Source organism: Salvia splendens, unplaced genomic scaffold (assembly GCF_004379255.2).
Source record: "Salvia splendens isolate huo1 unplaced genomic scaffold, SspV2 ctg1119, whole genome shotgun sequence".
NCBI lineage: Eukaryota > Viridiplantae > Streptophyta > Magnoliopsida > Lamiales > Lamiaceae > Salvia > Salvia splendens.
In genome coordinates this window covers 1-27942 of record NW_024598666.1, presented here as the reverse complement: position 1 = coordinate 27942, position 27942 = coordinate 1, and the positions used below count along the sequence as shown (strand labels likewise).

The 27942-nt window shown below is 40.7% G+C and overlaps 3 protein-coding genes and 3 pseudogenes across 3 annotated transcripts; 2 read left to right on the top strand and 4 right to left on the bottom strand.

Moving 5' to 3' along the window:
• The first annotated feature begins 2009 nt into the window (after positions 1-2009).
• Positions 2010-3599, top strand: LOC121788680 (annotated as a pseudogene).
• A 190-nt stretch (positions 3600-3789) lies between these two features.
• On the bottom strand, positions 3790-7873 carry LOC121788679 (annotated as a pseudogene).
• Positions 7874-12147: 4274 nt separating this feature from the next.
• Positions 12148-12598, bottom strand: LOC121788678 (B3 domain-containing protein REM20-like). The gene is made up of 2 exons (XM_042187299.1): positions 12512-12598; positions 12148-12429 (listed from the first exon to the last, which is right to left on the bottom strand). Exons 1-2 carry the CDS (start codon positions 12596-12598, stop codon positions 12148-12150), a joined length of 369 nt encoding a protein of 122 aa, XP_042043233.1.
• Positions 12599-13198: 600 nt separating this feature from the next.
• On the bottom strand, positions 13199-13952 carry LOC121788677 (B3 domain-containing protein At5g18000-like). The gene is made up of 2 exons (XM_042187298.1): positions 13712-13952; positions 13199-13665 (listed from the first exon to the last, which is right to left on the bottom strand). Exons 1-2 carry the CDS (start codon positions 13950-13952, stop codon positions 13199-13201), a joined length of 708 nt encoding a protein of 235 aa, XP_042043232.1.
• Positions 13953-16017: 2065 nt separating this feature from the next.
• LOC121788681 (protein ANTAGONIST OF LIKE HETEROCHROMATIN PROTEIN 1-like) lies at positions 16018-17871 on the bottom strand. Its single transcript, XM_042187300.1, has 4 exons — positions 17845-17871; positions 16858-17385; positions 16548-16773; positions 16018-16481 (listed from the first exon to the last, which is right to left on the bottom strand). Exons 1-4 carry the CDS (start codon positions 17869-17871, stop codon positions 16018-16020), a joined length of 1245 nt encoding a protein of 414 aa, XP_042043234.1.
• A 7677-nt stretch (positions 17872-25548) lies between these two features.
• On the top strand, positions 25549-27475 carry LOC121788682 (annotated as a pseudogene).
• The last annotated feature ends 467 nt before the right edge of the window (positions 27476-27942 follow it).

Here is a 27942-nt window from a genome sequence, read left to right as displayed (position 1 = left end):
GCAGGACGGCCATACGAGGCTTCACGTAGACTGCTTCTTGTCCTAGGGTCATGACGATTGCTTGCGGTGGTTCACCATCCAAGTGGGCGTACAATGAGCTTATCTCGGGGATCATCTTCCTGGTCGTCAGCCATGTTGGCTTTCTCATCTTCAGCTGCGATATTGATTCCGGTTCACTCTTGATGGCTGTGCGCGATCCTCCTCATCGCTCGCATCCAAGTCAACAGGCAAGGCAGTGGTTAATTCTGAATGAGTGGTGACTGGATTCACCCCTTCTTCCTTTGGCCAGTTGGACTCAGTTTCATTTAACTGCGGAACACAAAAAATAAAGAAAAGTTTCTACAATATTTACACCAAATTCTTAACAAAACTCCTCATAAACTAATAAACAAAAGAAAAGAAAATAATTAACTATATGTACACCAAAGTGTCATGCAACAAATGTATGCAAAAACGCCATCCATCCCCGGCAACGGCGCCATTTGATAGGAGGGAAAAGATGAGACTATGACTCTGTGTGTGTGTGTCAGCTGGCCAGGAGGGTACCTAGACCTAGCTGTGTCGTTGGGTCTGTGTCTATCTTCCCTATCAACAAAAATACCTCAACCCACTTCTACTGGCTAGTATAGTGGAGTAAGGGTCGAATCCCACAGAGATGGATGTAGGCGAGATACACTTGCGATGACATTCTGGGAGCGGTTGGTTAGCTACCACGCTTTTTTGGGGTTGAGTTTTACCTAGTCGGAAATGAAATGGAACCTATACCCCTCCTGACCAGTAGGTCAGGGTGGGCTCTAAATGCTGCGTGCTAAGAGAAATTAAAGTGCGTGTGTAAATTAGGGTACGAGTGTGTATGTGAGAAGCTACTAGACAAAACTTACTAAAAATGACTAGACAAAAGGTAAACAGAATCAAAGGACATGTTGGCAGACTGCCTCCTGGTGTGTGCAGAAAAGCTGAAAAAGAGTGCAAGTACAAAAGCAAAAAGCAACAAAAGCAACACACAAGTGGTCCCATTCTTTGATTGTGACATTATCTTCTTCACCAAGCTAAACAACAAGATCTAAAAAACTCCATTGATGAATGATCAAGCTTGAAAATTCGTAAATGCAATATTTAACTTGAAATCGAGAACGAAAGCTAAGAAAACTGAGATCTACGCAAACTGGTCAGCGGGACAAGGTGACAGAAGCAAGCAGAAACGATTCTCATGCATTTTTTAGGACCTTAACCCGATTAAAACTTGTAAACACTCTAAGAAAACCTTGATCTAACTAAGCAAAGCAGATTCAAGCACTTAAACAACAAAAATCAACGTAAAACTACCAGATCTAGTTACTAGGCAGAAAGAAATAATAAGCAAGCTGAAACATAAAATAAAACCACAATAAAATTCATTGCATTCAAGATTATCACCCAAAAGATGTTTCAACTAAGTAGCTACTGGAAACCAAGTCAAAGGCAAGCAAAAACAAGTACTTAAACTAAGAAATCTTAAAAACAAAGCAAGTAAAAGATTGTTTGGCTCATCGGAAACTGAAACTGGAGGAATTTCTGGAACTACGGCGGCTGGAATGAATCAGGCATGATGCTCCTGGCCGGCAGGTGGCCGGAATCTTCAAGTCAGGCTGCTGGATTTAGATGGAACTAAAAGCTAGTGGAGCTATTCTCCTCAAAAGTGATGTAGTAGTGATGATAAGTCCTAAGTGAAGTGGTGTGTCGATTCCCCCTTTCCTTTATGTTCAGCTCCTATTTATAGGGTGGCTTGCCCTAATTTCTAGGTCTTTCTCTTCATGTGGAATGACAATTTTGCCCTTCTTTAGATAGGTGATTATTCCAAGCAAGTCCTTCCTTCTCGTGTCCAGCTCTATAGCATCCATCCTGACCAGTTTGCGTATTTTCTGCTCATACTGACCAGTTTGCACACTCTTCGCAGCTTTTTCACTCGAATTCCTTCTGAACCTTCCCTCCTGATTTAGTACTTCAACCTGCACACTTTAACAACTATTTTGCAGATATTATCCAATAAAGCACTTTATACTGACCAGTAACCAAGGCCTAGAATGCGACTTATCAGTCAGTTAAGTCCTCTTTCCATCTATATCTTCTGTGAGAAGACAAAGCTAGTTAGGCATTGTTATGATGATGTTTGTGAAGACGAAGACGGTTGAGTTGTTGCTTTCTTGAAGTTTAGTTTGTAAAGTAGGTGTCTTGATGCAAAGGTATGAGTTTGGTAAGTTGCTCGAGCAAGGTACCTTTGCGAAGGTCTACCACGCGAGGGATATCAACAACGGTGAAAGTGTGGCCATTAAAGTGATTGACAAAGAGAAGGTTGTCAAGGTTGGGATGGTGGAACAGATCAAGAGAGAGATTTCTGTGATGAAACTTGTTAGGCATCCGAATGTTGTGCAGCTTTACGAGGTTATGGCCACCAAGGGGAAGATCTATTTCGTAATGGAGTATGTAAGAGGAGGCGAGCTTTTCAACAAGGTGACAAAGGGGAAGATGAAAGAGGACGCAGCGAGTAACCTTTTTCAACAGCTGATCAGTGCTGTTGACTTCTGCCATAGTAGGGGTGCTTATCACCGGGATCTGAAACCTGAGAACTTACTGCTGGATGAACATGGGAACTTGAAAAACTCTGACTTTGGATTGAGTGCTCTAGCGGAAACAAGGCAACAAGACGGATTGCTTCACACAATGTGTGGAACACCTGCCTATGTTGCACCTGAGGTCATCAGCAGACGAGGATATGATTGTGCAAAGGCCGACGTCTGGTCTTGTGGTGTGATCTTGTTTGTGTTGCTATCCAGTCATCTTCCATTCCAGGATTCGAACTTGATGGAGATGTACAGGAAATTAGCAAGGCGGAGTTCAAGTATCCAAACTGGATGCGCGTAGGCTGATTTCCAAGATTTTGTGTCCAAATCCGAACACAAGGATCTCCATATCCAAGATCATGGAGAATTTTGGTTCGTAAAGGTTTGAAATCAAGATCCTTGAAAAACGCCAACACGAAAGAAGCAATTCTTGATATAGACATGAAGAAGTCTGAACCCGTGAATCTGAATGCCTTTGAAATAATCTCCCTCTCGGCTGGCTTCGACCTCTCTGGCTTGTTCGAGGGCGGTGAGCACAAGAAAGAGATCAAGTTCACGTCCAACAAGACCGCCAAGATCATCACCTCGAAGCTAGAGGAAGTAGCCATGCATCTGAAGCTGAAGATGATGAAGAAGGATGGACATATTAAATTCAATGGATCGAGGGAAGGGAGAAAAGGGGTGTTGTCTATTGATGCAGAGATCTTTGAGGTTGCCCCGAACTTTCATTTAGTCGAGATGAAGAAGGCAAATGGAGACACGTTGGAGTTTCAGAAGCTGGTGAATAAAGAGATGAGGCCATCTCTGAAGGATATTGTTTGGACATGGCAAGGGGAGGAGCCTCCACCACCACACCAAACAGGGGAAACAGAGTTTCAGACATGTCAAGTTTCAGAAGCCTAGGTTTTATTTTTGATGATTGTGATTTGAATTCCATCTAATTGTTATTTGTTACGCATTTTTATCTTTATGCTAATTTTCGGATCTCACATTGTTATATCATAAGGAGTTAATCTAAATTGAGATGGATCACTTATTTTAGATATTTTGGCAATGTAAAAAAGAGCATAAAAAACTGGTGTCAACCCCTAAATGAACTATTTCTATGGGACGGAGGAAGAGCAAAAAAAACATATAAATGGAATTAATTATACCTGGAAACGCCGCATGCATATATCATCACAAGTAATTTTCTAAAATTAAAATCTCCCTTGTATAGAAAAGAAGGAAGATACAATTGGAATCCTGTATTATATAGATCTCCAGAAAAGAGGCTATTTGCCTCTTCACAACAGGAGGAATTCGAATCCACAAGAGGCTGTTTGTCTTTCATTGTTCCTTCTTTTTCTTTTTTTTCCTTTCCTATCTACTCATATGACCAAAGAGACTGTACATCCGGTGGTGAGTAGAGGCCTCCGATGTGAGGCCTATTCATAGGAGAGCTTCCAACATTTTCTCGTGAACCCGCCACTGTCCAATCTTTTCTGCAAACACAAACACCACAGCAAAAATGAGACATTGATCATTCAAATTTATACAAATGAATTTGACAAGAACCATTTTACAGCCCTAATCAGTTTCCTAGAATAGGTGGCTATGGCACATGAGACTGCAATATCCAATCCTAAATCATATTCAAAATGAGAATTCTTAACAAGACCAATCATAGCTGGGTTTTTTTTGTAGCCCATAGTACATCATGGACATGTCGAGTTCTCATGCACTCGACAACTACAATCGAGAGCACCAGTAGAGAAGTATCAACTCAATTCCAATCCTACTCCAACTTCCATCATGACTCTGACCTATAAAAGACATCCCTAAAAGAAAAGAGGCATAATTAGGAGGGCCAAATTCTCCAAATGAGCAGGCAAAAGAAGAATGTAGTCTTTGGCCAAATATACCTATGATCAGTAAAGAAGTACCCACTGTACAAAGTATTCCTAGAATAAGCTATTAACTTTCTGACGAGTGCCTGGTGCCGTAGTGTGGGCTAAAGAACAATTCCAAGCTAATGATCCAATTCAAATATACGAATAAACAAATATCACTCCCAAAATTAGACATGTGAAGTAAGACACACATAGCAATATCTATTCAGATAATGTGCGGCACCCATCCAGTAAATTTCTCTATAATTGACTATGCCGTACCAGGAAACTGAAACCAAGAGAAAAGTATGCAATATAATTCAGCATATTATGCTTACCTAGTCCAACAACTAGAAGCAGACACGTCAAATTGATGGTTAGCAGGAGGTCCGCTGGTATTTCCATAAATTAGGCCATTCTGAACCATTTCCCCCATAGGCTTCATTGCCGCTTGATTATCAGAAGTTTGTCCAAATAAAGTTCTTGGCAACCACGGACCATCAGAAATTGCAAGCCCAGATGTATTAATTGTTCCACCATTTTGAGAATTCCCAAATAGAACATGCTGGGGAGGATGAGGTCCAGAAGAGGTTTGTTCATCCTTCTTGAACAGTGAAGCCATTGTTTTATGTGGTACATGACGCATATTATCTTCCTTGTTCAACAAGTTCATCTCTGGATGCAAAAGCCAGTTGACAGGCCCACCAACCAAACCAAGACCATCCTGAACTAGAGGAGAGCTATTCCACATCTGCCAGGTGCCATTGCCATTTAAGCCATTAGAGCTATCCTCTGAAACACGTGACCGCGATAATGGAGACTCTATTGGCGATGGCTTGGTAACTTTGGAAGGTGCAGATTTAGTCTTCACCGCAGATGGTTTTTCCATTCCAGTATCGACAAAACCCAGATCCAGCTGAAAGCTATCGAGTGATTCAGAAACTGGTCCAAGCAAGGATATGGATCTGGAACATAACAGGGGTCTTCAAAAATCTCTGTCTCCTCTAGCAGAAATTGATGTTGTTTATCTGCCCTTTTAGGTTGAATAGATTCGGAAGATAATGGAAGAACTGTACTGCTACTACTCGATTCAAAGGGAAATGATGGTAGACTAAATGGAGACTGCAGCCCAAAATCGATAGGATTGTCAACTGATTGTGTTGTGGAAGGTTTGCCAGAAAAGGGGGTGTTCTGAACTTCTGCTTTATGATTCCCGGTTGGTCTGCTTATAACATTCGTGTTGGAGGGGGCACTAACAGGAGGTGAACGTGCAAATAGTTGCTGCCACGACTTTTTAGGGGCTGTACTTGGTTGATGTTCAATGAGCACCTGTAGAAGAACCAGTTGCATAAATGATAATTTCATGTCAACTAAATGAAAAACACAGTAAACAAAAGAAAGAAAGCTTAACACGTGAACCAACTTACCGGGCGGTTAGAACCCTTATCATCTACATTTACAGTTGGTCTACCAGAAGCCTGGTCAGGTTGCTACTTCTCTTTTCTATATGCAACAGTTTGAGCATTTTCTAGCAATGGGCTTGGTTTCTGTTCTCTTGTAACAATTGGCATGTTCGTATTCTTTCCAAAAAAACCACCCCCAGTAAATGCTCTAGAAGAAGATAAAAATGTGCCCCTCATGCGATCAAAATATCTTGTTCCAGCATTCCCTCGGTTATGATTGCCTGCTGCAGCACCCTTAAATCCATGCCCCAGTTCTGTACCATGAGTTTTCATACTTTCAGGTGTACTTCTCTGCTGGTCCCGTCTGTCACTGTCACTCCTCTTGTTATTGTCACTTTCTTTGCCGACTCGCTTTTCCAACTCCTCAACATCAGAGTTGCTTTTACTTGATCCTCTGTCTTTCTCCTTCCTTCTTTCCTGGCGCTTTCTTTCAGATTCTTTTCTACTTTCTCTTTCCTTAGCTCGGGGAGACCCCTTACTGCGATCTTTTTCAGCTTCCAGTTTCTCATCTCGTAATCTCCTCTGTTCTTCAACTAGCCTGGCGACCTCTTCGCGCTGCTTTCTTTCCTCCTCTTCCAGTAGTTCCCTCTCTAATCTAGCCTGCCTCTTCTCCTCAGCTTTTCTTCGAGCTTTCTCTCCTCTACTCTCCTGACCGTTCCCTCCATTTTCGCTTTGATTATCCAGCATTCCTCTGCGTTCTGAATGATGATGTATCATCACCGGATGAACTAATCCTAAAAATCTTTCTCCAAATCCACATGATGCTCAATAAAAAAGCAGTTAATATTTTGCAAGCAAAAAGAAAAACACGAGAATAAGATTTTTCTGCAAGACAATGATCATCATCCCCTCCAAATAAGCTACCACCAATGCCATTCCTCTTCCGATTGGACTTTCCGGCAAAAGGCCCTACAACCCAATTACCGTTCTCCAGCCAGTCCTGCCCACATATCCACCCATTGTCTGACCAATTCTTCCCATTCAATATCTTCACCTTTGCCAACGAGAATCCTTCAATATCCCTGAATTCCCATCCCTGGAGAGACAGGCAAATCCAGAACTGGCCTCTTTGAAATATGGCCACAATAAGAGCACATGAACTTGCTCCCACCAGGATTCTGATCCCGATACGCTGTTAAGCAATTCCTACACCTCCGGGTGGCAGTCTTCCTCAACTTCTGCCTTTCAATAGCCTCAAACCTTTTCCTCTCCCTAAGCCTATCATTCCTCCTGACCCTCCACGCTGACAACTGAGGCATGAGAACCTCATACCAGAAAAGTGTTACCAACAGTACTAACAAGCAAGCAAGCCTTGGCGACGTGATTTCAAATCGGAACGCCGGGGGCAAGAGCTGCGACAGAGCCCATAGCCCAATCAGTGGTATTACTAGCCATGGCAACATGGTAGCAATCCTCCGCGACCACTTCTGAATCACGCAAAGTATACACATTATCCTCCTCAACCCACGCCTCTCTTCCTTTCCCCAGTCTTCAACTCAATTAAAGAATATCAATCAATCAATCAATCGCAACTTCAAATAATCCCCCAACTTCCCCAACCACTAACACAAAACCCTAGAAACTCAGAAATGCTTCAAATGCAACCGATTTCAGCAATTCCTCCATGCGCTAGCGACGCAATTTACGTGTAACCACCTGATTAAAAAATTAGCAGATAAACAATCATGTTTTTCAGAATTTTTATACCCTAAATGATACGAAACGAATAACAATCAAACGCAATTAAAAAATTGAGAGAAAATCAACACAGCACGAGAAACGAACTACAGCACGTACCAATGTTCCGGCCATCAGCAAAAAAAAAAGAGGTTGGCGGCGAACTTCTCAGGCGATGATTTGATGATTTTGGGTGAGAGAGAAAATATTTGTAATAGAGATAAGAGAGAGAAACATTTTAGGGAAGGGAAAATACTCATCGTATATATGCATGAGTCAGACCGGACATATTGAACCGGGTTATAGGCGTCAGCCCGTCGAGAGGAGTGATTCTCTGCGCCCGAGTTTTTGCTTAAGAAATCAAACATTGACTCACTTGGCTACTTAATTAGGAGTAAAATATTTCAAACTTAGGTTTTTATGAGTCTTCATTATTACCTCCAAATGTACAATCATTAATTATCACAAATATAAATTGAGATTGGGTTAGTAAATTTCTAAAAACGGTATATGATTTATAGAATAGGATGAGATTACCTTCTATTCTACAAATAATATAGGACTTCATTCAATTCAATCCCTCTTAATTTTAACGGTGTTAATATTTATTTAAGATTTAATGCACTAAATTAACATTTTATATGCACATAATTGGACATTTTAGATATTTTATATTTAAAACAAATTTACATTACTTAATTAAGTTAATACATTACAAATTTACTCTTTATTATAATTTAAGAAAATTCAAATATATATAGTGTAGGCATTTCAAAAAATATTAAATTTCTTTCATTGGAATTCAATCAGATCTAAACTTTTATACTCCCTCCGTCCCACGTTACTTGAGTCACTTCCTTTTTGCACTCCTTTTGGAAAAATAATAGTAATAAATAGTTAAAGTGAAGAGATAGTACAGTAAGAGAGAGAATACGTACGAGAAGACTCTTCTCAACATTATTCTCTCTCTTAGAGCATCCATAATGCTGCGGGCCGAACCGCACCTGGGTCCCGGCCCGCAGCCTGGCGCGTTGGAGGGGAAGAGACGCAGCCTAAGTCGCTTCTGGGGGCGGAGGAGAGGCCCGGGGCCACGCCCGGTTGAGTCACGTCCCGGCGTTGTTGGTGTTGGGGTCGCGCTCGGTTGCTGCCCGTCCCGGCGTTGCAGGTACACGGGCCGGACCCAGGCCTCAATTTCTTAATTTATTTGCATTTGGAATCTAGATCCTTGAAGAAGAAATGAAGAGGGGGAAGAGGAAAAAGAGGGAGAGAGAGGGGGAAAGAGGTGTGCACAGATGTTGGGAAGTGGAGACTATTTTGATTTTCTCATTTGGAAGTGGAGACTATTTTGAATTTCTCATTTTCATCGGCAAAGATCGCGTAGACAGCAACCACAACGTGCAAGGCGTCAGGCTGGGCAAGCTCGCGAGTCGACGGAGATGGATGCATCGTGCAGAAACGTGTGGCAGCAGCGACAGTTGCAGCTCGAGTAGGAGCCCGGCGGCGACTTCAGATTCAGTGGGAGTCCGGTCAGTGAACCTTGGGGAGCTTCTGGCCCCATGGACTGCGAAAACCTCAGGGATTGGGTTAAACTTTTGGCCCTCGGCGAACCTCAGGATTAATGCATACTGAACACTAAGGGTCCGTTTGGTGTCCATGTTGGCCCAACATATGTTAGGAGATAGTAACCTCCAATAGCAGGTTTGGCGTTTGGGATTGTAATCTTTGCTGTGTGTTTGGTTGTACAGACCCAAATCAACACCCTTTCAATAATCCGTTTGGTAAGCCGCATCGAAAGTATAGATACAAAATCTGATACCCGAATTTATCCTCGGTTAAATTCCTTATTACCTAAAGTACCCTCATTCTCATTTTTTGGCGGTGAACTCAAATCCTTCGTGAACCCTAGAGTCCGCCCCCCAAATTTCATATATCCCCCAATTTGTGAATTCGACGGAGCGAATTGTGGAGCCATAGGGTTCGTCTGAAGTTCAACCCACGCGTAAATATCAGGTAAGTCTGTCGGGTGTGCGATTGTACAATGACGAATTCGTCGCCGCTGAGAAATCACAGATGTTTCCATTTCGGCAATGGGTTTAGTTTAGGGTGCTGTCAATTGCTTTGTTGCCAATTAATCATGCGCGTAGTGTTTGATGAATGTTGAGCGAATTCGCAGCCATTTGATAGGTAAACGAGTTATCTTTGTTTTGGGTTGCAGCTATCATAGGCAGTCATGGCGTCTCAACATCACAGCGGTAATGAAACCGACGGCAGTCCAGTACCGGAGGGTATTGCCTACATCTTATCCCTTTACTCTTCGTCGTATCTATAGATGTCAAAGCTAAATACAGTTTATGGGCAGGTTGCTCTGATATGTTAACGAACAAAGGAGTAGTTGCCGCAGGCGCTAGACGGGTGTGGACTGAACGCGAGGAGGCCATCCTTTTGGCAGCTTTGAAGGAGTTGGCGGCCACCGGCTGGAAGTCGGATAATGGTTTTCGTTCAGGGTATCTAACCCGTGCTCTGGAGGCACTAAAACGTGAATTTCCCAAAACTGATATCGTCGTGCATCCTCACATAAAGTCGAAAATCACATCTTGGAAGAAGAATTACTATTCGCTAATGCAGATACTTGACCGTAGTGGAGTTGGTTTCAATGCGGATGGTGAGTACAAGATAGATATCGACGATGAGCAATGGGCACAAGTCGTGCAGGTAATACAATTCGTTCATTAGTATGGTGATTGATTTGGTTATGTAGCTTATATGTATTTGTGAAATAGTCAATTGTTTAATCTAATTGCATACTTATACTGATTTGTGATAGGCATGCACCTAAAGATTTTCTGGTATAAGCCCTCTGACCATATGCATGCTTCTATTTGGTGTAAGTTATGTAAACTGTGTTTGTTTACATTGCATTGGCAGAAAGACAGCAATGCCAAGTACATGAGGAATAAGTTGTGGCCTATGTTGAATGACTGGAAGGAGCTTTTTGGGAAGGACCGTGCAGAGGGTCTTAAGGGCATGGACACTGGCGAGGCGGTTCAAAAGATTTATGGTCCAAGGGTTGCTGTGGGTGAAAGTTCAGCGAGGTCTTCCCCAATTACATTAGAGGAACTCTTCCCTGATGAAGTTTTCCCGAACGGTGTTCTGCCTGAGATGGTTGATGAGAGCACTTCCGCACCGCCCCATATACGTGTACCTCCAAGGTTGCAGAACAAAGCACCGAAGAAGAGGAAGCCTGAGGACAAGATGGACACTGTCCTTGAGCTGATGAATCGCATCCACGAAGACACCAACGAGCGTCTGAAGGACATCTCAACCCGAATTGGTTATGAGTTTGATCTAAGCGCGAAGAGAACAGAAGTATTCAATCAGCTGAAAGGGATGCTCGGGCTGACCATCAAGCAACAATTTTATGCAGCGAAAAAGTTAGTCAAGGAGCCTGAGCTTATGGATCTTTTCAGAGGTTTGGATGACTTGGCGCGACCAGCATTTGTGTTCGATCTTTTAGAGACAGATGGAATGATCTGAAAATGGTTGTGTCTGCTTTGTTTTTTGGTTATTTTGATATATAACATGGTTTAAACCTTGATCCATTTTGTACTTTGAACCCCTAGTATGGTGTTTAACATGGGGGTGCATTGACAATGGCTGTAATTGTTGTGGACTTTGATATTATCACGCATTATATGCAGCTACCTAGTCCAATTCCTTGACTGGTTTTCTTTACTTACACATTTGGTAATCGTTGGAAACATTTGTTGATTGGCTTGTTTAGTTGCCTTCGGCATGATGTTGGAAGCAAAGTCAGTGTGCATTGCAATTTTTCCGCATTCCAGATAACAATCACGTGTCTATGCGATTACAGTGGAAACGCAAGCATACCATATCCACGAGTGAGAATACATTGTAAACACAAACCTACCATAATTCGCACAACACCTTGTTCAAATAACATAAACAAAACATACAAACCACACTAACAGTAGCGATTCAGTACCCATGTGCAAATACAGAGGCTAGTTACGGTCGATCAAACCATACATAGAACTGGATGTCTCGAGCATCGACGAGCTTAAAGTGGCAACGAACACCCGGGAACAAAGCGTTTGCATCTTTGAAACGGCGCCAACCATGCTTGACCCAGATCTTGCCCGAGCTATGCTTTATTATGAGCCGCCATGTTTGCCCGGCAACAAGAAGATGGACGACATTTTGTTGAGGGGCTGCGGCCAGATGGAGTTGCCAAAACGCATTGGGTATTTCTATAGTTCGCTTTGTATTTGACTTGGTAAGTTTCAACGTCCACGTGGGATACTCGTCATCCGCAAGCGCACCCGTATCAGCGTCGTAATCACTGTCGTCGGTTGTATCCGATTCTATGCCGGATGGAGGATTATCGTCCGACGATTCAATGTCAGGGGCGTACACTTCATTGTCCTCTTCCTCTTCTGTCAACCCTAGTTCACAAATATTAGTACGGGCTGGGCGAACGACTATGTTCTAAATAAAAAATAATTACAGTGAGTGCAGCTACACAAGATGCTCACTTTCGAGATCACCTCGTGGGGGGCAACCGGTTCCGGCCTTGTATCTTTTTACGTGGAAAATGCCCACGTCGACTAGGGTGAATGTTAGTTTCTCACCATGTGAAATATTATTGGACAGCCGGAATTCCGACCATCCAACGCAAAAGTGGCATCCACTGGCTATTTGAATCAGGCGGACTTGCCAGCGGTTTCCATTTGGCATGACGAGCTGACAGTCGACCGGCAAGTCAGTACCATATTCCGCAACCCATTGTGGAGGTAAACGCTACACAAAGGCACAGAAGGTAAGTTGGGTTGATGGACATATGGGGAGAATATGAAATGGCGAAAATCACTTACAAACATACCAATTCCTCTTTGTTGCGAGAGCCGGAAAACACTTTGATGAAGGAAGGACGCCTATGGTATTCGCCGTATGGGTTGTCGTCCGCCATATCTAAAAATCAAGTAGTGTAACCATAGTGACGAAGTGGCCATCATATTTATTGACCTGGTTCACCTAGCAACATCGCATCCATTTACTACAATGACAAGCCCTGCCAATAGCAAAGGCTGCAAGAAAGTATGAGGGGTTGGTATGCATTAGATGAATGCATTAAAATGTAGCCTGTATCAATGGTGATACACTATATGCGAGGTAGCGTGTATGTATTCGGTCACATAAATGAAGCACTTGAGTTTGACCCAATATTTGAACGTAATCCAATTATATTACTACGTAGTCATTACTACATTGCTACAGCCGTTAAATTAGTAGCCGATTATGTTGTGAATTAGTACCATGTGTCTTACACATGTGAATGTAAAATTTGCATTATACAAACATTAAGTGAAGCCACCATATCCCTTATACTATACTTGACAAACATGAAGTCGAGCCATCATAAATTACTCCGATTAATCACACAATCAAAGCAAGTGAATGCAAAATTTGCCTTGATGAGCGTACACATCCATGATTATCACCTACATTACAATACTAAAGCGTCTTCAACACACAATGCATACAGATAACGTAATAACTTCCGACAACGTTAGGGACGATCAAACGACACGCGAAACTGGACTTCGAAGGCATCAACAAGCTTGAATTGGCAACGAACCCCCACAACAACATTGTGCTCGTATTTGAAACGATTCCACCCATTCTTCACCCATATCTTCGAGGAGTTGTGTTTGAGAGTACATGGCCATATCCCCCTTTCGGTCACCAGATACAGTCCCCCTTGTATTGCCCCAATGGGGATATGGCGTTGCCAAAAGCCATACGGGATTTCTAGCCTACGATTGATGTTCTCCGAGTTGAGCGTAATTTCGAAAGAAGGGACGCCGTCGATTGTGAGCGCCCGGCTGTCGTCCACGTATTCCTCCTCCATTGTTGTTTCAGATTCAGTGCCTGATGGCACGTACTCTTCAGACGTATCGATGTCTGGGCCATGGCTACCTTCCAGAGCGTCGTCTTCAACGACTACAAACAATATGAGTGTGTGTATGTAAGTATCTGTGAAGCCAAATGAACAAACAAAATGATGTAAATGGGTGGTTACCGTCAACATCTTCAGGCGGGTGACATTGCGTTTCACTCGCATACCGTTTAACATCGAAGACTCCCGCATCCACCAATGTGAAGGTCAGATGATCGCCTTGTCCAACGCCGGTTGCACGAACGAAATCTCTCCATCCGGATGTGAAGAAGAACCCATGGCCAAGCTTTACAATGCGCACTCTGTAGCGGATTCCATTCGGCCACACGAGCCTACAGTCGAACGGTAAGGCATGCCCATGCATCCTGACGAATTCGTCGGGAAGTCGTTGCATGTTATAAGTTCACGTCAAAATAAAAAATCCGCAATTGTCATGTGTCATATATCAATCAAATAAAATTATACACCATGTCATCATGGAAGCGGCCCCGATGGAAAACCGTCATGAACGCAGGTAGGCGTTGGTAGTCCGGGGCGTCGTTCGGTGCGGGGTTAGAACCATCACCTTCCATTTTTTTGTGTAAGTTTGCTGCAATTGTGCCTACAATTTCGAAGAGGGGAGGTGAGGTGTCTAAGTATGGAGACCTATTTTCTTTATAGCCTTATGCTGAACCCTAAAACCCTATGCATTAAAGAGAAATGGTGTGGAAGATGGATAAAAAGTTCTCTCCACTGGTGGTTGACCAACTAGACAATGCGTGTGAAAATAGGTATGCATTACTTCTGTCGATAACTTCGAAGTAGTTGGGAGTTGAATTGCAAAGAACAAACAAAATTAATGGGGTTGCTCATATAGTAAAGAATTACGGACAGGGGTGGTTGTATGCGTGGATGCTTGAATAAGGTGTTCAATCTAAGTTTTACAGTTGTCCAGTCTGACAAAATCTGGTGCTACATTTTATAAAGATACAAAGCGCTAATACGAGTGTAAATGAATGCATAGTAGCGGCTGCATACCACACCAAAAAAACGAGCTATCCGAAGCGATGGCTCACTAACATTGATATGACATTTATCTAAATACAGTAATGTAGACCATCAAAAACACTGTAGGCTGTCCTGCTATTTTGTTTACTTAAACGACGAGGTCGAATCATAACCAGAAAAATGTTGTGTAACCCACAATCCATCGAATAGGCGACATGAACCCGCTTATCCCTAATCAAGCGACCTTCTTCTACAGGGGCAAGTGGAACGTGGCAATGGATACGGTGCTATTGTCTATTCTGATCAAGAGGCGAACAAGCATCGCAGCGACGGATGACTCTGTCGCGGATACGGTGCTCAACGAGGCATGCAAGGTAATCAACAATCGATTTGCCACATCAATTAACTGTGCTGATGTTGTCAGTCGATTGGAGCTACTCCGACTTCGTCACAAGACATTCAATGAAGTTGTTAGGACACCGGGAGTCCGCTGGGCCCATGATGAGAAGCGCATCATTGCAGACGAAGAAACTTGGAAGTTTATATTTCGGGTATGTCGTTCATTCGGGAGTGAAATGCGATGTCATTATATTTGAATCAAATCGGTATACCATAATATCAGGTATTACTATTGCTTTGCAGACAAATCCCCTCGCCGGCACTTACTATTACCGAGACGAGGTGGAATACAGCATGTTGACGACCATGTTTGGGCTTCAACATGAGGTGAAGAAGTCGCCAGAGGTGATAGCCATATCAGACGAAACGGAGGTAATCGTGATAACCGATTCCCCCGTACCAAAAGGCCCTACTCATGCGAAGCCTGCTCTTTCGCCCGCTGATCCCGACGAAGTCAATTCGCCATTTGTCAAGCCATCTACCATGGTTCAGCGGAAAACTTTTTGACGAGCCATGGACTAATATAGAACTTGGATCGCCTAGCAATGCTGGAGGACGTATTGGACGCATGGAGCCTCCTCGGTTGTATCAAGTGAAGCCATTATACTCATCTCCGAAAGGCTCATCGTGCGCGTCCTGGAGTCCTCCAGCCCCATCGCGCACTTCCGCTCCTTAAGTACCTACGTTTTGCCCCCGACCAGTCTCGATAACTTTTGACTACGTAGTAATATGTTGTTGTGTAACTGGAATGAAGAACCTACACTTGAATGTAGGTTGGGATTTGTGTTCTATGTTTTGCGATGTACAAGCGAGACTGATCCGATGGGTTTTGTAGTATGCACGTTGTCCATTCTAATGAAATGGAGTGTTAGTTGGATGGTTAATATTGGCGAACAAAACTTAACAGGGAGAACAATTTGTATGAATGAGTAAAACAAATGCTCAACACTAAAAAACAAAGAGTCTTAAAAAGTATGTTATTACATAGTTCAATGCTAAGTATACAAAGTGATGTGTAAATATAATAATCGCAGCCGCAACAATCAAATATTTGTTCCATTAGCCCACATTGCAGTAGCAAGGTCGTCCCTCTTCTTCGTCCACAATGGTGTTGGCGCGACCGTAGTTATAGTGGGCACGACAGTATCATCGTGATCACTTCCATACCCCTCTTCTTCGTGTTCTCCTACCAATTCGTCATACGGATCCACCTCCATATGAGTGCGTATAAAGTTATGGAGCAAGAAACATGCGATGATCAAACCCGTTTGGACCTCAATAGGATAGAAACTTGGACTGCGAAGTATTCCCCAACGCATCTTAAGTACTGCAAATGAACGCTCAATAACATTCCGAGCTTTAGAATGCCTCAGATTGAACAATTCCTCTCTTGTTTGCGGTGCATGGCTGCCATGACCCCATTCCTTCAAATGGTAGCGAACACCTTTGTACGGAGTGATGAAGCCCTCGCTGTTTGCATATGCATTATCGCATAAGTAATAGCAATCTGCAACGTAGAACAAATGTGAGAAGGTGAGTACACAGCCAGCCGGCTAATAGCACTATTTTTTACCTTTGGGTACTTTAAGTCCGAGCGGCCGGATAATGGCATCACGTAATATGCGCGAATCACCAGCTGAACCCTCCCATCCTGGCAGAACATACACGAACCTAAGTTGGCGATCGCATACGGCAAGTGTATTTGTGGATATCTGTCCTTTTCTATTACGATAACGAGGTGCGTCACCAATCGGCACGCGTACGTGTATGTATGTTCCGTCTAGAGCTCCAAGACAGCCCTAAATACAGTGTATATGGTTGAGACATCATACCAAAGTTCAGTGGGTATAAATTATAATATACCGGACAAGAACAACACATACCTTAAACCACTTCCATCTGAAATCCACACAGTCATCACCAACAGGTTCCGGCTTCACCAAAAAAATATCATGCAAAGTAAGTACCCCACGGAGCACCATATGTGTGTATTTAGACACTGTTTCAGATGAACGCATGAAATCGTGTCCTACAACCCGAGTCTTTTTGTGGTGAGCTAAAATGGACAAAAACATAGCAACTTGTACCTCAACGGTGACAAATTTTTGATCTACTAATCCAGCACGGTCACGTAAGATGCGACACAATCTACCAAACGTGTTTCTATCCATCCGCAAATTGTCTACGCAGGAACGGTCAGAAAGCCGGACAAGCCTATCCAGCTGCTTTACATGAGCCGGAATGGCTTCAATCATTACCTCTGGGGTGAATCTTCCCCCCCCCCGTTTCCTTTTCCGTGCGGTGGAACTGCCCAGGGTGATAATCATGGTGACGAGAAGCATGTTTGTCCGATGATTTCTTAGTATTTCCTCAAGTAAGATCAATAGCTCGATTGGTGCATTTCTAGCCACCTACATTTCCCAAGTATAAGCACAGCTTAGTCAAATTGCTTAAAACAGCACTACATAATAACATCGAACATTTACCTCGCAGCTGAATCATTAAAACAAACTTATTGTCAATGCATAAATCAATTGCGTTAACATATTTGACAAAGCCGCAAAGTATAAGATATGTTCTACAACAAGAAGCCAACTATAACCCCCCTATCACTAAGAACAGCACACATTTGGACAGTTCGTACAAACAATTGAGAAGGACAATGGATCTACAATGAACTCCAATGTCAATTAACAGTTACCACAAAATAATAAAACTTCTATTTCGTCATACACAACAGCTACATTGAAGTCAAAGGAGCTGTAAACAAAAATCATACAGCATAAGTTGAGCCACAAATCCTATAGGCCATTACGGCTCTATATTCTATTACGAAGTTCTGTACGACATCTGATAAATGCGGAACTTACCTGCTTAGTTGCGTCGTTGTCGGACATTGATCGTCGGCGCAAGCTATGGCTTAGACGGTTGGACTGCAATCTACCTAAATACGAAACTGCGGTTTGAATACCAAACCCACTGCCCCCAAATGACTCAATTGAACACAAGCGATTCAATCCAACAACGACGACTAGCCGTTTTCACTCAAGACACCGCACGAAACGCCGCCGTGAATAGCAATTGGTGGTAGAATGTGGAGTAAAGTATGGATGTGAAATCATAGAACGGGGTATTGAAGTAAATTGGGTGAAATTTGAAATCTTCAAACACAATTACTCCTCCCTATCGCATGGTGGAGTGGAGACAGAGTTATCTCTGTTTTGGCTCGCCATATCCACGATGGAGTCGGGTTATGAGATGTAAGGACCGGGTCTATGAGATAGCTAACATGGAAACCAAACAGAGAAGTTAGGGTAAATAGGGTGGAGTATCTATGCCTAACATGGATAACAAACGAGCCCTAAGTAATCTACAGTACATCATTAGATATACATCATTAGATAAGGTAGATTTACATTAACTTACAGAATACGTGCATTATTATTAAATAATGTAACACATGCATCTTGAATAACGTAAAATATAGAATACATAATATAGCATGCATAAACAATACTCTCCCGTCTCATCTCAAGTGATTGACTTTTTTCGGCACGTGTTTGAGGAAAATGATAATAAATACTCCCTCCGTCCCACTCAAAATGACCACATTCTTGAGTGGCACGAATTTTTAGGTGGAATAGTTATTTGTGATAAAGTAGAGTGGAAAAAGTGATTGACTATTTTAATGAAGGAGAGATGAGAGAGTGATTTAATTCCAAATATAGAAAGTGAGACATCTTGTATGTGACAAACTAAAAAGGAAGGGTGGACATCTTGAATGGAACGGAGGGAGTAGTTAAAGTGGATACGGATTTCTTCTATATTATTCTCTCTCTTACTTTACTTTCTCTCCATTTTAACTATTTATTATCATCTACGCAAAACAACTACCAAAAAGAAATCAATCGCTTGAGTTGGGATGGAGGGAGCATAATGTACCTGTTGGGGTTTGGTGCCCCTTGCACAGCGGAAGACATGTACAAAACAAATAAATTAGATAAGGATCTATTTGACCAATTATGCGATTAATCAATTCACATGTTAAACAGATAACTACATGCTAGAACACAAATAATTCACGCTTAAAGAATATAAATCCTAAAACATGATTTCTACGGTTTAGGGTCACCGATTTGATTCTCCAAATAATCGTCGATTGCTCGCGCCTTCTCCACGTGATGGTCTTCAATACTAGACTACGGATCTTCTGATTGGTTCCAGAACTGTATCTCGATATCAAGGTAGGCTGATCTTATCAAAATACTAGGACTCGAATAAAGAAGACAGAAATTCCTCACGGAGGAGAGCTGAAGAATTTTCGAGCTCCTCTACTAATTACAGAGGGACGAAAATTTCATAGAATAATAATTGTATTTTCTGTCTCATTTATTATCCTATTTATATTAAGTTCTTATTGGGCACAGTCAGGGACCTATAAAAGGTTTTGGATATGGCCTCACCCAATTAGCTTTTTACTAATTAAATTGAACCCACAATTTAATATAAGCTTATATTGGAATATTACGAGCAACAACTAGAGAAGTAATATTGCACTGCCCATCCAAATCCGAAATTACAAGTAATCCGGGTTTCCGGTATGTTTATTGTTTATTTCCCGCGCTTAAGATATAAATGTTCATTAATTAATGTATGTTTGCTATGGACTTAATTAGTCAACATCTTATTTATTCCATGAGTGGACTTAGCAAGAAACATTTATTTATTATTCATGGAATAATTAAATTCCAACTAACCAGTTTCCGAATAATAAAAACCTTGTTCAAGCTCCTCTTGAGGACATTATCAAACGAGACTCACCTCGCGCGCGATTAAACATAATAGCAATCCTAGCACCGCTAGATATTAATCACCACTACCCAATATATCAGGATTAATGGGTTGCGAAAAACCCGCACCATTTGATAAGTCAAAGTAGTGCATAATCAGTACCTTATGGTCAATGCTAACGTATGTAGATTAAGAAATAGTATTTTATCAAGACCTAGTCTTTCAGTAGATAGCATAAAGACACATCTTGCTGTTAGATCCATTCAGTACTATACCACACCAACGTCATCTTATTTCAGAAAGGCTTAGAAATAATCGGACTGACATTGCAACCTTTCACGATAGGTAGTCTAAGCCTATCTAGTTTGTGAAATTCTTCTTTTTCTTTTGCAAAACATTGCATAGAACCGACTGTGTTACTTTAAGGTGGACGACGCCCACAACTAATCTACTAAGCAAAAGACTTAGACTTTGTTTGCTTCTTATACATTTAAATGTTTATAAAACATCTTATAAATGCACAAGCAAACACAATGTAATAATATACTGATCCTATTCGTGCGATACTGTTCGAATAATACTGAATCGGGTTAAACGTGGATTGTAGAGTTTTCCGTATGCAAACAAGATTCTATTCACGCGAACTTGCTTGAAACATGCTTTTCAGTATACCAAACCTAATAGTACCAGCATAACAATCCTTATGTAACACTCGATCAAAGATAATATAATAGAATTACGAGCAAAATGTAATTCGCCGAATAATGTAAATTTATCCTCGTAATAATGTAAATAAGCAACAGAATAATGAATACAAAACAACTGGCACTAACAATTTTAAAGGCTTAGACATTTGTAAACCCTGTAATGAACGACTTTCACAATTTAATGTACTCCCTCCGTCCCAAGGAAGATGACTCCTTCCTTGGGCGGCCCGGGATTTTATGCAGTTTTATTTTGTATGTTATGTGGTGAGAATAATGTAAGAGAGATGGAATAAAGTAGAGATAAAGATGTTTCTGTTTTTAATAATGAGTCATCTTGAGTGGACAAACTAAAAAGGAAAGTGGGTCATCTTCGGTGAGACGGGGGAGTACTAATTTCTCTGTTTAGAGAACAAATTTGTCCATAATGAAGAATACTTATGACCAATTTCAAAAAAGAAATTTAGTACAAGCTATGTGAAGAACATGGAATTAACAATTAAACACGCTACATTATTTAACAAGGCAGAATCATTAAAAAAGGAGAATCGATAGGACCAATTTTCGAGTATTAATGAAAAAACCAAAAACTGCATTATAATGTAAAAAAGCAATCAAATTCAGTTTCCCCAATTCAGAACAACCTAAATGCCGTCGCAAAATTACCTTTTTCTAGGTTTTGTATCAGACAATCGATGAATGGTTTGGCCACTATACGATTGACGACCGTCAACTAGAGGGAAGTGGGTTTCAACCAATTGAGCGTGATCTTCAGAGAGAATCGACGGTGAAATATTGTTTTCGGTCAAGGAGGCGGTTAGGGATTGCTTCATAGTGAGAACTGAGAGAGAGAGATGAGAGAGTGAGTTGATAGTGAGAGAGTGGTATGTGACATCGCAGCTCAAATTAATCCCGCTGAAATCTCGGAACTGCAGTTTTGAAACTGCTACATATTATTGTGTGATACCGATTTTGCCCTGATAATATACAAAAACGGACGAATAATGTAGCTCGATTGATTTAAATCATATCCATCCAATCCATGTATCATATGACAGTGATTTGTTTTGTGTATAACACTAAGGGTTCGATTGGTTGCCTTGAAACAATAGGTTAGTGGAATGTTTTCCTGCATTTTCCTCTGTTTGGTTCACTTTTGGAAAAAGTTTTTTGACCCGGAAAACTATCCTGACCCGTCTTAGTTTTTGGGATAGTTAACCACTTTATTGAGCTATCTCTAACCTCCCACCACCCCTGCGATATAGTTGTATCCATGGCTCCATCAATTAATGCTAAATTAGATTTTACCAATTTATCCTTCATCTACCTCAGCAAAAATTGCTGCAATCTGCTTCATTGAGCGGAAGCATTCCTAACCCCCAATTAGGGCGCACAGAAATTGGGTAAATAGGGCGGAAGAAATTGGGTAAATTGCTGCAATCTGCTTCATTGAGCGGAAGAATTCCTAACGCCCAATTAGGGCGCACATAAATTGGGTAAATAGAAATTAGGAAAAAAGAAACCGCGCATCTCGTTGTGCTCCCTTGACGAGGACGTCGCCATAAGCTTCAAGCATGTCTGATTCAGACTTGATTCGGAAGGTATCGATTTCTTCACAATCCTAATTACTTATCGACCTAGGTATATTTTGGTCGAGGAATGAATACAAAGTCTGAGATTTATGATGGGTGAAAAATAAGGTGGCGGGATTCTAAAATTTTCGCCCCCCTTTTTACCGCTAAATTAGGGTTCAAGGGTAACATGGGGTTTACAAATTAATTCAAGGGATATAGTGGTCTTTTTGGATGCATATCATATTATTTTGCTATTTGAACCAACATTCGAAAATGCAGCGGAAGAATTCCTAATCTGCAACCAAACAATGAATAGGGTTACCTATCTCTACCCTGAAAAGTTAGAAAGTATTGTAAAGTAGTGATAGTATTTGCTCTCCTATATTTTCTAACATAGGCAACCAATCGAACCCTAAAGGGGTGTATATCCATGGACAATGTGGTTTGCACATTTTCGGTACTTAATATCTAAGATGCCTTAATATTCGTAATTATTCTTGCTATTAAATTTTTGAAAAAATTTATTTTTATGTGAATACTAATAAATTTTACGAAAACATTCATATCCAAATATTTATTAAGTTTTCATTTTAATTCATTTTTGATATATATATAGGGGTGCGTTAGAATGATAATCATATTTGTGGTGATAACCTAATAACCTATCATTTTATGGGTCAAAAATATCATTTTTACTAAAAATGATATTTATACAATATGAAATGATATTTTTTCAGCATGCATAAAATAATACTTTTAATCCATAAAATGATATCCTGTTCTATAAAATGATATTATGTTCTATAAAATGAGGGTTATTAGGTTATCACCATAAATATGGGTTATCAAATGATCACAACTCTCTCTCTCTATATATATATATAGGGTCTTGTTAGGTAGATTTTTTTAGCTTAATTGAGAATTGAGATGCATTTTCAGCCACTCATTCACAATATTTTCGAAATATCAACTTGGGGGCACTATCGTCAATAGCCTGCACATCAAATGTCAACAACTTATAGTTGACATTATATGTGTATAGTTGACATGAATTGTATATGTAGTTGACATTATATGTGTGTAGTTGACATGAATTGTATATGTAGTTGACATGGATTGTACACATAGTTGACATTATATGTGTGTAGTTGATACAAATAAATTTTTAAAAAAGATTAAAAAAATTTAAAAAATATATTAAAAAAATATTTATTGAATAAAATGTACCAAGAAATTACCATTCTGTCCTTTCAAAATGAATTAATCTAAAAATATTTTCCATGCGGCAAATTCTGGACAACTCATTTAATAAAAATGAGTGGCTGATAATGCATCTCAATTCTCAATTAGGCTAAAAAATCTCAATTGATCACAACCCTATATACATCCAATCACGTGCTGCCACGTGGCACGAAAAATGCAATATTGTAAACACAAAAATGCAGTACACATTTGTAGAAATGATAGATGAATTTTGGCAGATTGTATTTTAGTTATAAGCAGATTGCATTTTTTATTGTTGAGTTTTGCATTTTATAGATTGACTATTTAATTTGTATTTTATATATAGACGGATTGCATTTATATATAGTTTATTTTGCATTGTAGACAATTTATGTTAAAATGCAAAACTCAACAATATAAAAAGCAATATGCGGAAATGCATGTACAACTTCACAAATGTGTATTGCATTTTTATGTTTACAATATTACATTTTTCGTGTCACGTGACAACACGTGATTGGATGTACGTTAGCACTCTAATTAAGGATGTGAAAAGAGAAAGAAGTGATTAGAGAGAATATTAAACATAAAGCCTAAAATCTCTTAAACTAAAAAGGTTAAAAAATTCCATAAATAGTGCAAAAGTACCTCAAATAAAATTAAGTCTTTTTATAGATACCAGTGATATATTTTTTAAAACATACCAAAATTATGCAAATCACATTAGTCATAGACCTTTTTTCTAATACACCCTTATATTATATAATCTCACTGTCCCACGTTACTTGAGTCACTTCTTTTTTGCACTCTGTTTTGAAAAAAATGATATAATAAATAGGTAAAGTAGAGAGTGTAAAGTAATAGCATCCTTAACCCCGGCCCGAATTCAGGCCCCAAGTCCCCTCCACGTCATCATTCCCCTACATTTCAGGCTCAAGCCACAACTCTTATAACCATGCAGTCCTCATCCAGACCCCAACTATTAAATTGCACTATTCACAACTCCAGCCTATTTACTTGTGAAAATTGAAAACGTTGAACAATTATAACATGAGAAATTCATTTTTAATTTTAAAATAATAAATTATAAACTAAAAATCAAAAAAATTGAACAAAATAAGAAAATCAAAATGAGAGCTCCACTCCAAATTTCCAACATATAATTATAAATTATACTCCACTATAAACTAAAAAAATTGAAGATGAGAAAATCAAAATAGTCTCCACTTCCCAACATCTGTGCACACCTCTTTCCCCATCTCTCTCCCTCTTTTTCCTCTTCCCCCTCTTCATTTCTTCTTCAAGGATCTAGATTCCAAATGCAAATAAATTAAGAAATTGAGGCCTGGGTCCGGCCCGTGTACCTGCAACGCCGGGACGGGCAGCAACCGGGCGCGACCCCAACACCAACAACGCCGGGACGTGACTCAACCGGGTGTGGCCCCGGGCCTCTCCTCCGCCCCCAGAAGCGGCTTAGGCTGCGTCTCTTCCCCTCCAACGCGCCAGGCTGCGGGCCGGGACCCAGGTGCGGTTCGGCCCGCAGCGTTATGGATGCTCTAAGAGAGAGAATAATGTTGAGAAGAGTCTTCTCGTACGTATTCTCTCTCTTACTGTACTATCTCTTCACTTTAACTATTTATTACTATTATTTTTCCAAAAAGAGTGTAAAAAGGAAGTGACTCAAGTAACGTGGGACGGAGGGAGTATAAAAGTTTAGATCTGATTGAATTCCAATGAAAGAAATTTAATATTTTTTGAAATGCCTACACTATATATATTTGAATTTTCTTAAATTATAATAAAGAGTAAATTTGTAATGTATAACTTAATTAAGTAATGTAAATTTGTTTTAAATATAAAATATCTAAAATGTCCAATTATGTGCATATAAAATGTTAATTTAGTGCATTAAATCTTAAATAAATATTAACACCGTTAAAATTAAGAGGGATTGAATTGAATGAAGTCCTATATTATTTGTAGAATAGAAGGTAATCTCATCCTATTCTATAAATCATATACCGTTTTTAGAAATTTACTAACCCAATCTCAATTTATATTTTGTGATAATTAATGATTGTACATTTGGAGGTAATAATGAAGACTCATAAAAACCTAAGTTTGAAATATTTTACTCCTAATTAAGTAGCCAAGTGAGTCAATGTTTGATTTCTTAAGCAAAAACTCGGGCGCAGAGAATCACTCCTCTCGACGGGCTGACGCCTATAACCCGGTTCAATATGTCCGGTCTGACTCATGCATATATACGATGAGTATTTTCCCTTCCCTAAAATGTTTCTCTCTCTTATCTCTATTACAAATATTTTCTCTCTCACCCAAAATCATCAAATCATCGCCTGAGAAGTTCGCCGCCAACCTCTTTTTTTTTGCTGATGGCCGGAACATTGGTACGTGCTGTAGTTCGTTTCTCGTGCTGTGTTGATTTTCTCTCAATTTTTTAATTGCGTTTGATTGTTATTCGTTTCGTATCATTTAGGGTATAAAAATTCTGAAAAACATGATTGTTTATCTGCTAATTTTTTAATCAGGTGGTTACACGTAAATTGCGTCGCTAGCGCATGGAGGAATTGCTGAAATCGGTTGCATTTGAAGCATTTCTGAGTTTCTAGGGTTTTGTGTTAGTGGTTGGGGAAGTTGGGGGATTATTTGAAGTTGCGATTGATTGATTGATTGATATTCTTTAATTGCGTTGAAGACTGGGGAAAGGAAGAGAGGCGTGGGTTGAGGAGGATAATGTGTATACTTTGCGTGATTCAGAAGTGGTCGCGGAGGATTGCTACCATGTTGCCATGGCTAGTAATACCACTGATTGGGCTATGGGCTCTGTCGCAGCTCTTGCCCCCGGCGTTCCGATTTGAAATCACGTCGCCAAGGCTTGCTTGCTTGTTAGTACTGTTGGTAACACTTTTCTGGTATGAGGTTCTCATGCCTCAGTTGTCAGCGTGGAGGGTCAGGAGGAATGATAGGCTTAGGGAAAGGAAAAGGTTTGAGGCTATTGAAAGGCAGAAGTTGAGGAAGACTGCCACCCGGAGGTGTAGGAATTGCTTAACAGCGTATCGGGATCAGAATCCTGGTGGGAGCAAGTTCATGTGCTCTTATTGTGGCCATATTTCAAAGAGGCCAGTTCTGGATTTGCCTGTCTCTCCAGGGATGGGTAATTCAGGGATATTGAAGGATCTCGTTGGCAAAGGTGGGAAGATATTGAATGGGAAGAATTGGTCAGACAATGGGTGGATATGTGGGCAGGACTGGCTGGAGAACGGTAATTGGGTTGTAGGGCCTTTTGCCGGAAAGTCCAATCGGAAGAGGAATGGCATTGGTGGTAGCTTATTTGGAGGGGATGATGATCATTGTCTTGCAGAAAAATCTTATTCTCGTGTTTTTCTTTTTGCTTGCAAAATATTAACTGCTTTTTTATTGAGCATCATGTGGATTTGGAGAAAGATTTTTAGGATTAGTTCATCCGGTGATGATACATCATCTGATTCAGAACGCAGAGGAATGCTGGATAATCAAAGCGAAAATGGAGGGAACGGTCAGGAGAGTAGAGGTGAGAAAGCTCGAAGAAAAGCTGAGGAGAAGAGGCAGGCTAGATTAGAGAGGGAACTACTGGAAGAGGAGGAAAGAAAGCAGCGCGAAGAGGTCGCCAGGCTAGTTGAAGAACAGAGGAGATTACGAGATGAGAAACTGGAAGCTGAAAAAGATCGCAGTAAGGGGTCTCCCCGAGCTAAGGAAAGAGAAAGTAGAAAAGAATCTGAAAGAAAGCGCCAGGAAAGAAGGAAGGAGAAAGACAGAGGATCAAGTAAAGCAGCAACTCTGATGTTGAGGAGTTGGAAAAGCGAGTCGGCAAAGAAAGTGACAATAACAAGAGGAGTGACAGTGACAGACGGGACCAGCAGAGAAGTACACCTGAAAGTATGAAAACTCATGGTACAGAACTGGGGCATGGATTTAAGGGTGCTGCAGCAGGCAATCATAACCGAGGGAATGCTGGAACAAGATATTTTGATCGCATGAGGGGCACATTTTTATCTTCTTCTAGAGCATTTACTGGGGGTGGTTTTTTTTGGAAAGAATACGAACATGCCAATGTTACAAGAGAACAGAAACCAAGCCCATTGCTAGAAAATGCTCAAACTGTTGCATATAGAAAAAGAAGTAGCACAACCTGACCAGGCTTCTGGTAGACCAACTGTAAATGTAGATGATAAGGGTTCTACCGCCCGGTAAGTTGGTTCACGTGTTAAGCTTTCTTTCTTTTGTTTACTGTGTTTTCATTTAGTTGACATGAAATTATCATTTATGCAACTGGTTCTTCTACAGGTGCTCATTGAACATCAACCAAGTACAGCCCCTAAAAAGTCGTGGCAGCAACTATTTGCACGTTCACCTCCTGTTAGTGCCCCCTCCAACACGAATGTTATAAGCAGACCAACCGGAATCATAAAGCAGAAGTTCAGAACACCCCCTTTTCTGGCAAACCTTCCACAACACAATCAGTTGACATCCTATCGATTTTGGGCTGCAGTCTCCATTTAGTCTACCATCATTTCCCTTTGAATCGAGTAGTAGCAGTACAGTTCTTCCATTATCTTCCGATCTATTCAACCTAAAAGGGCAGATAAAAACATCATCAATTTCTGCTAGAGGAGAC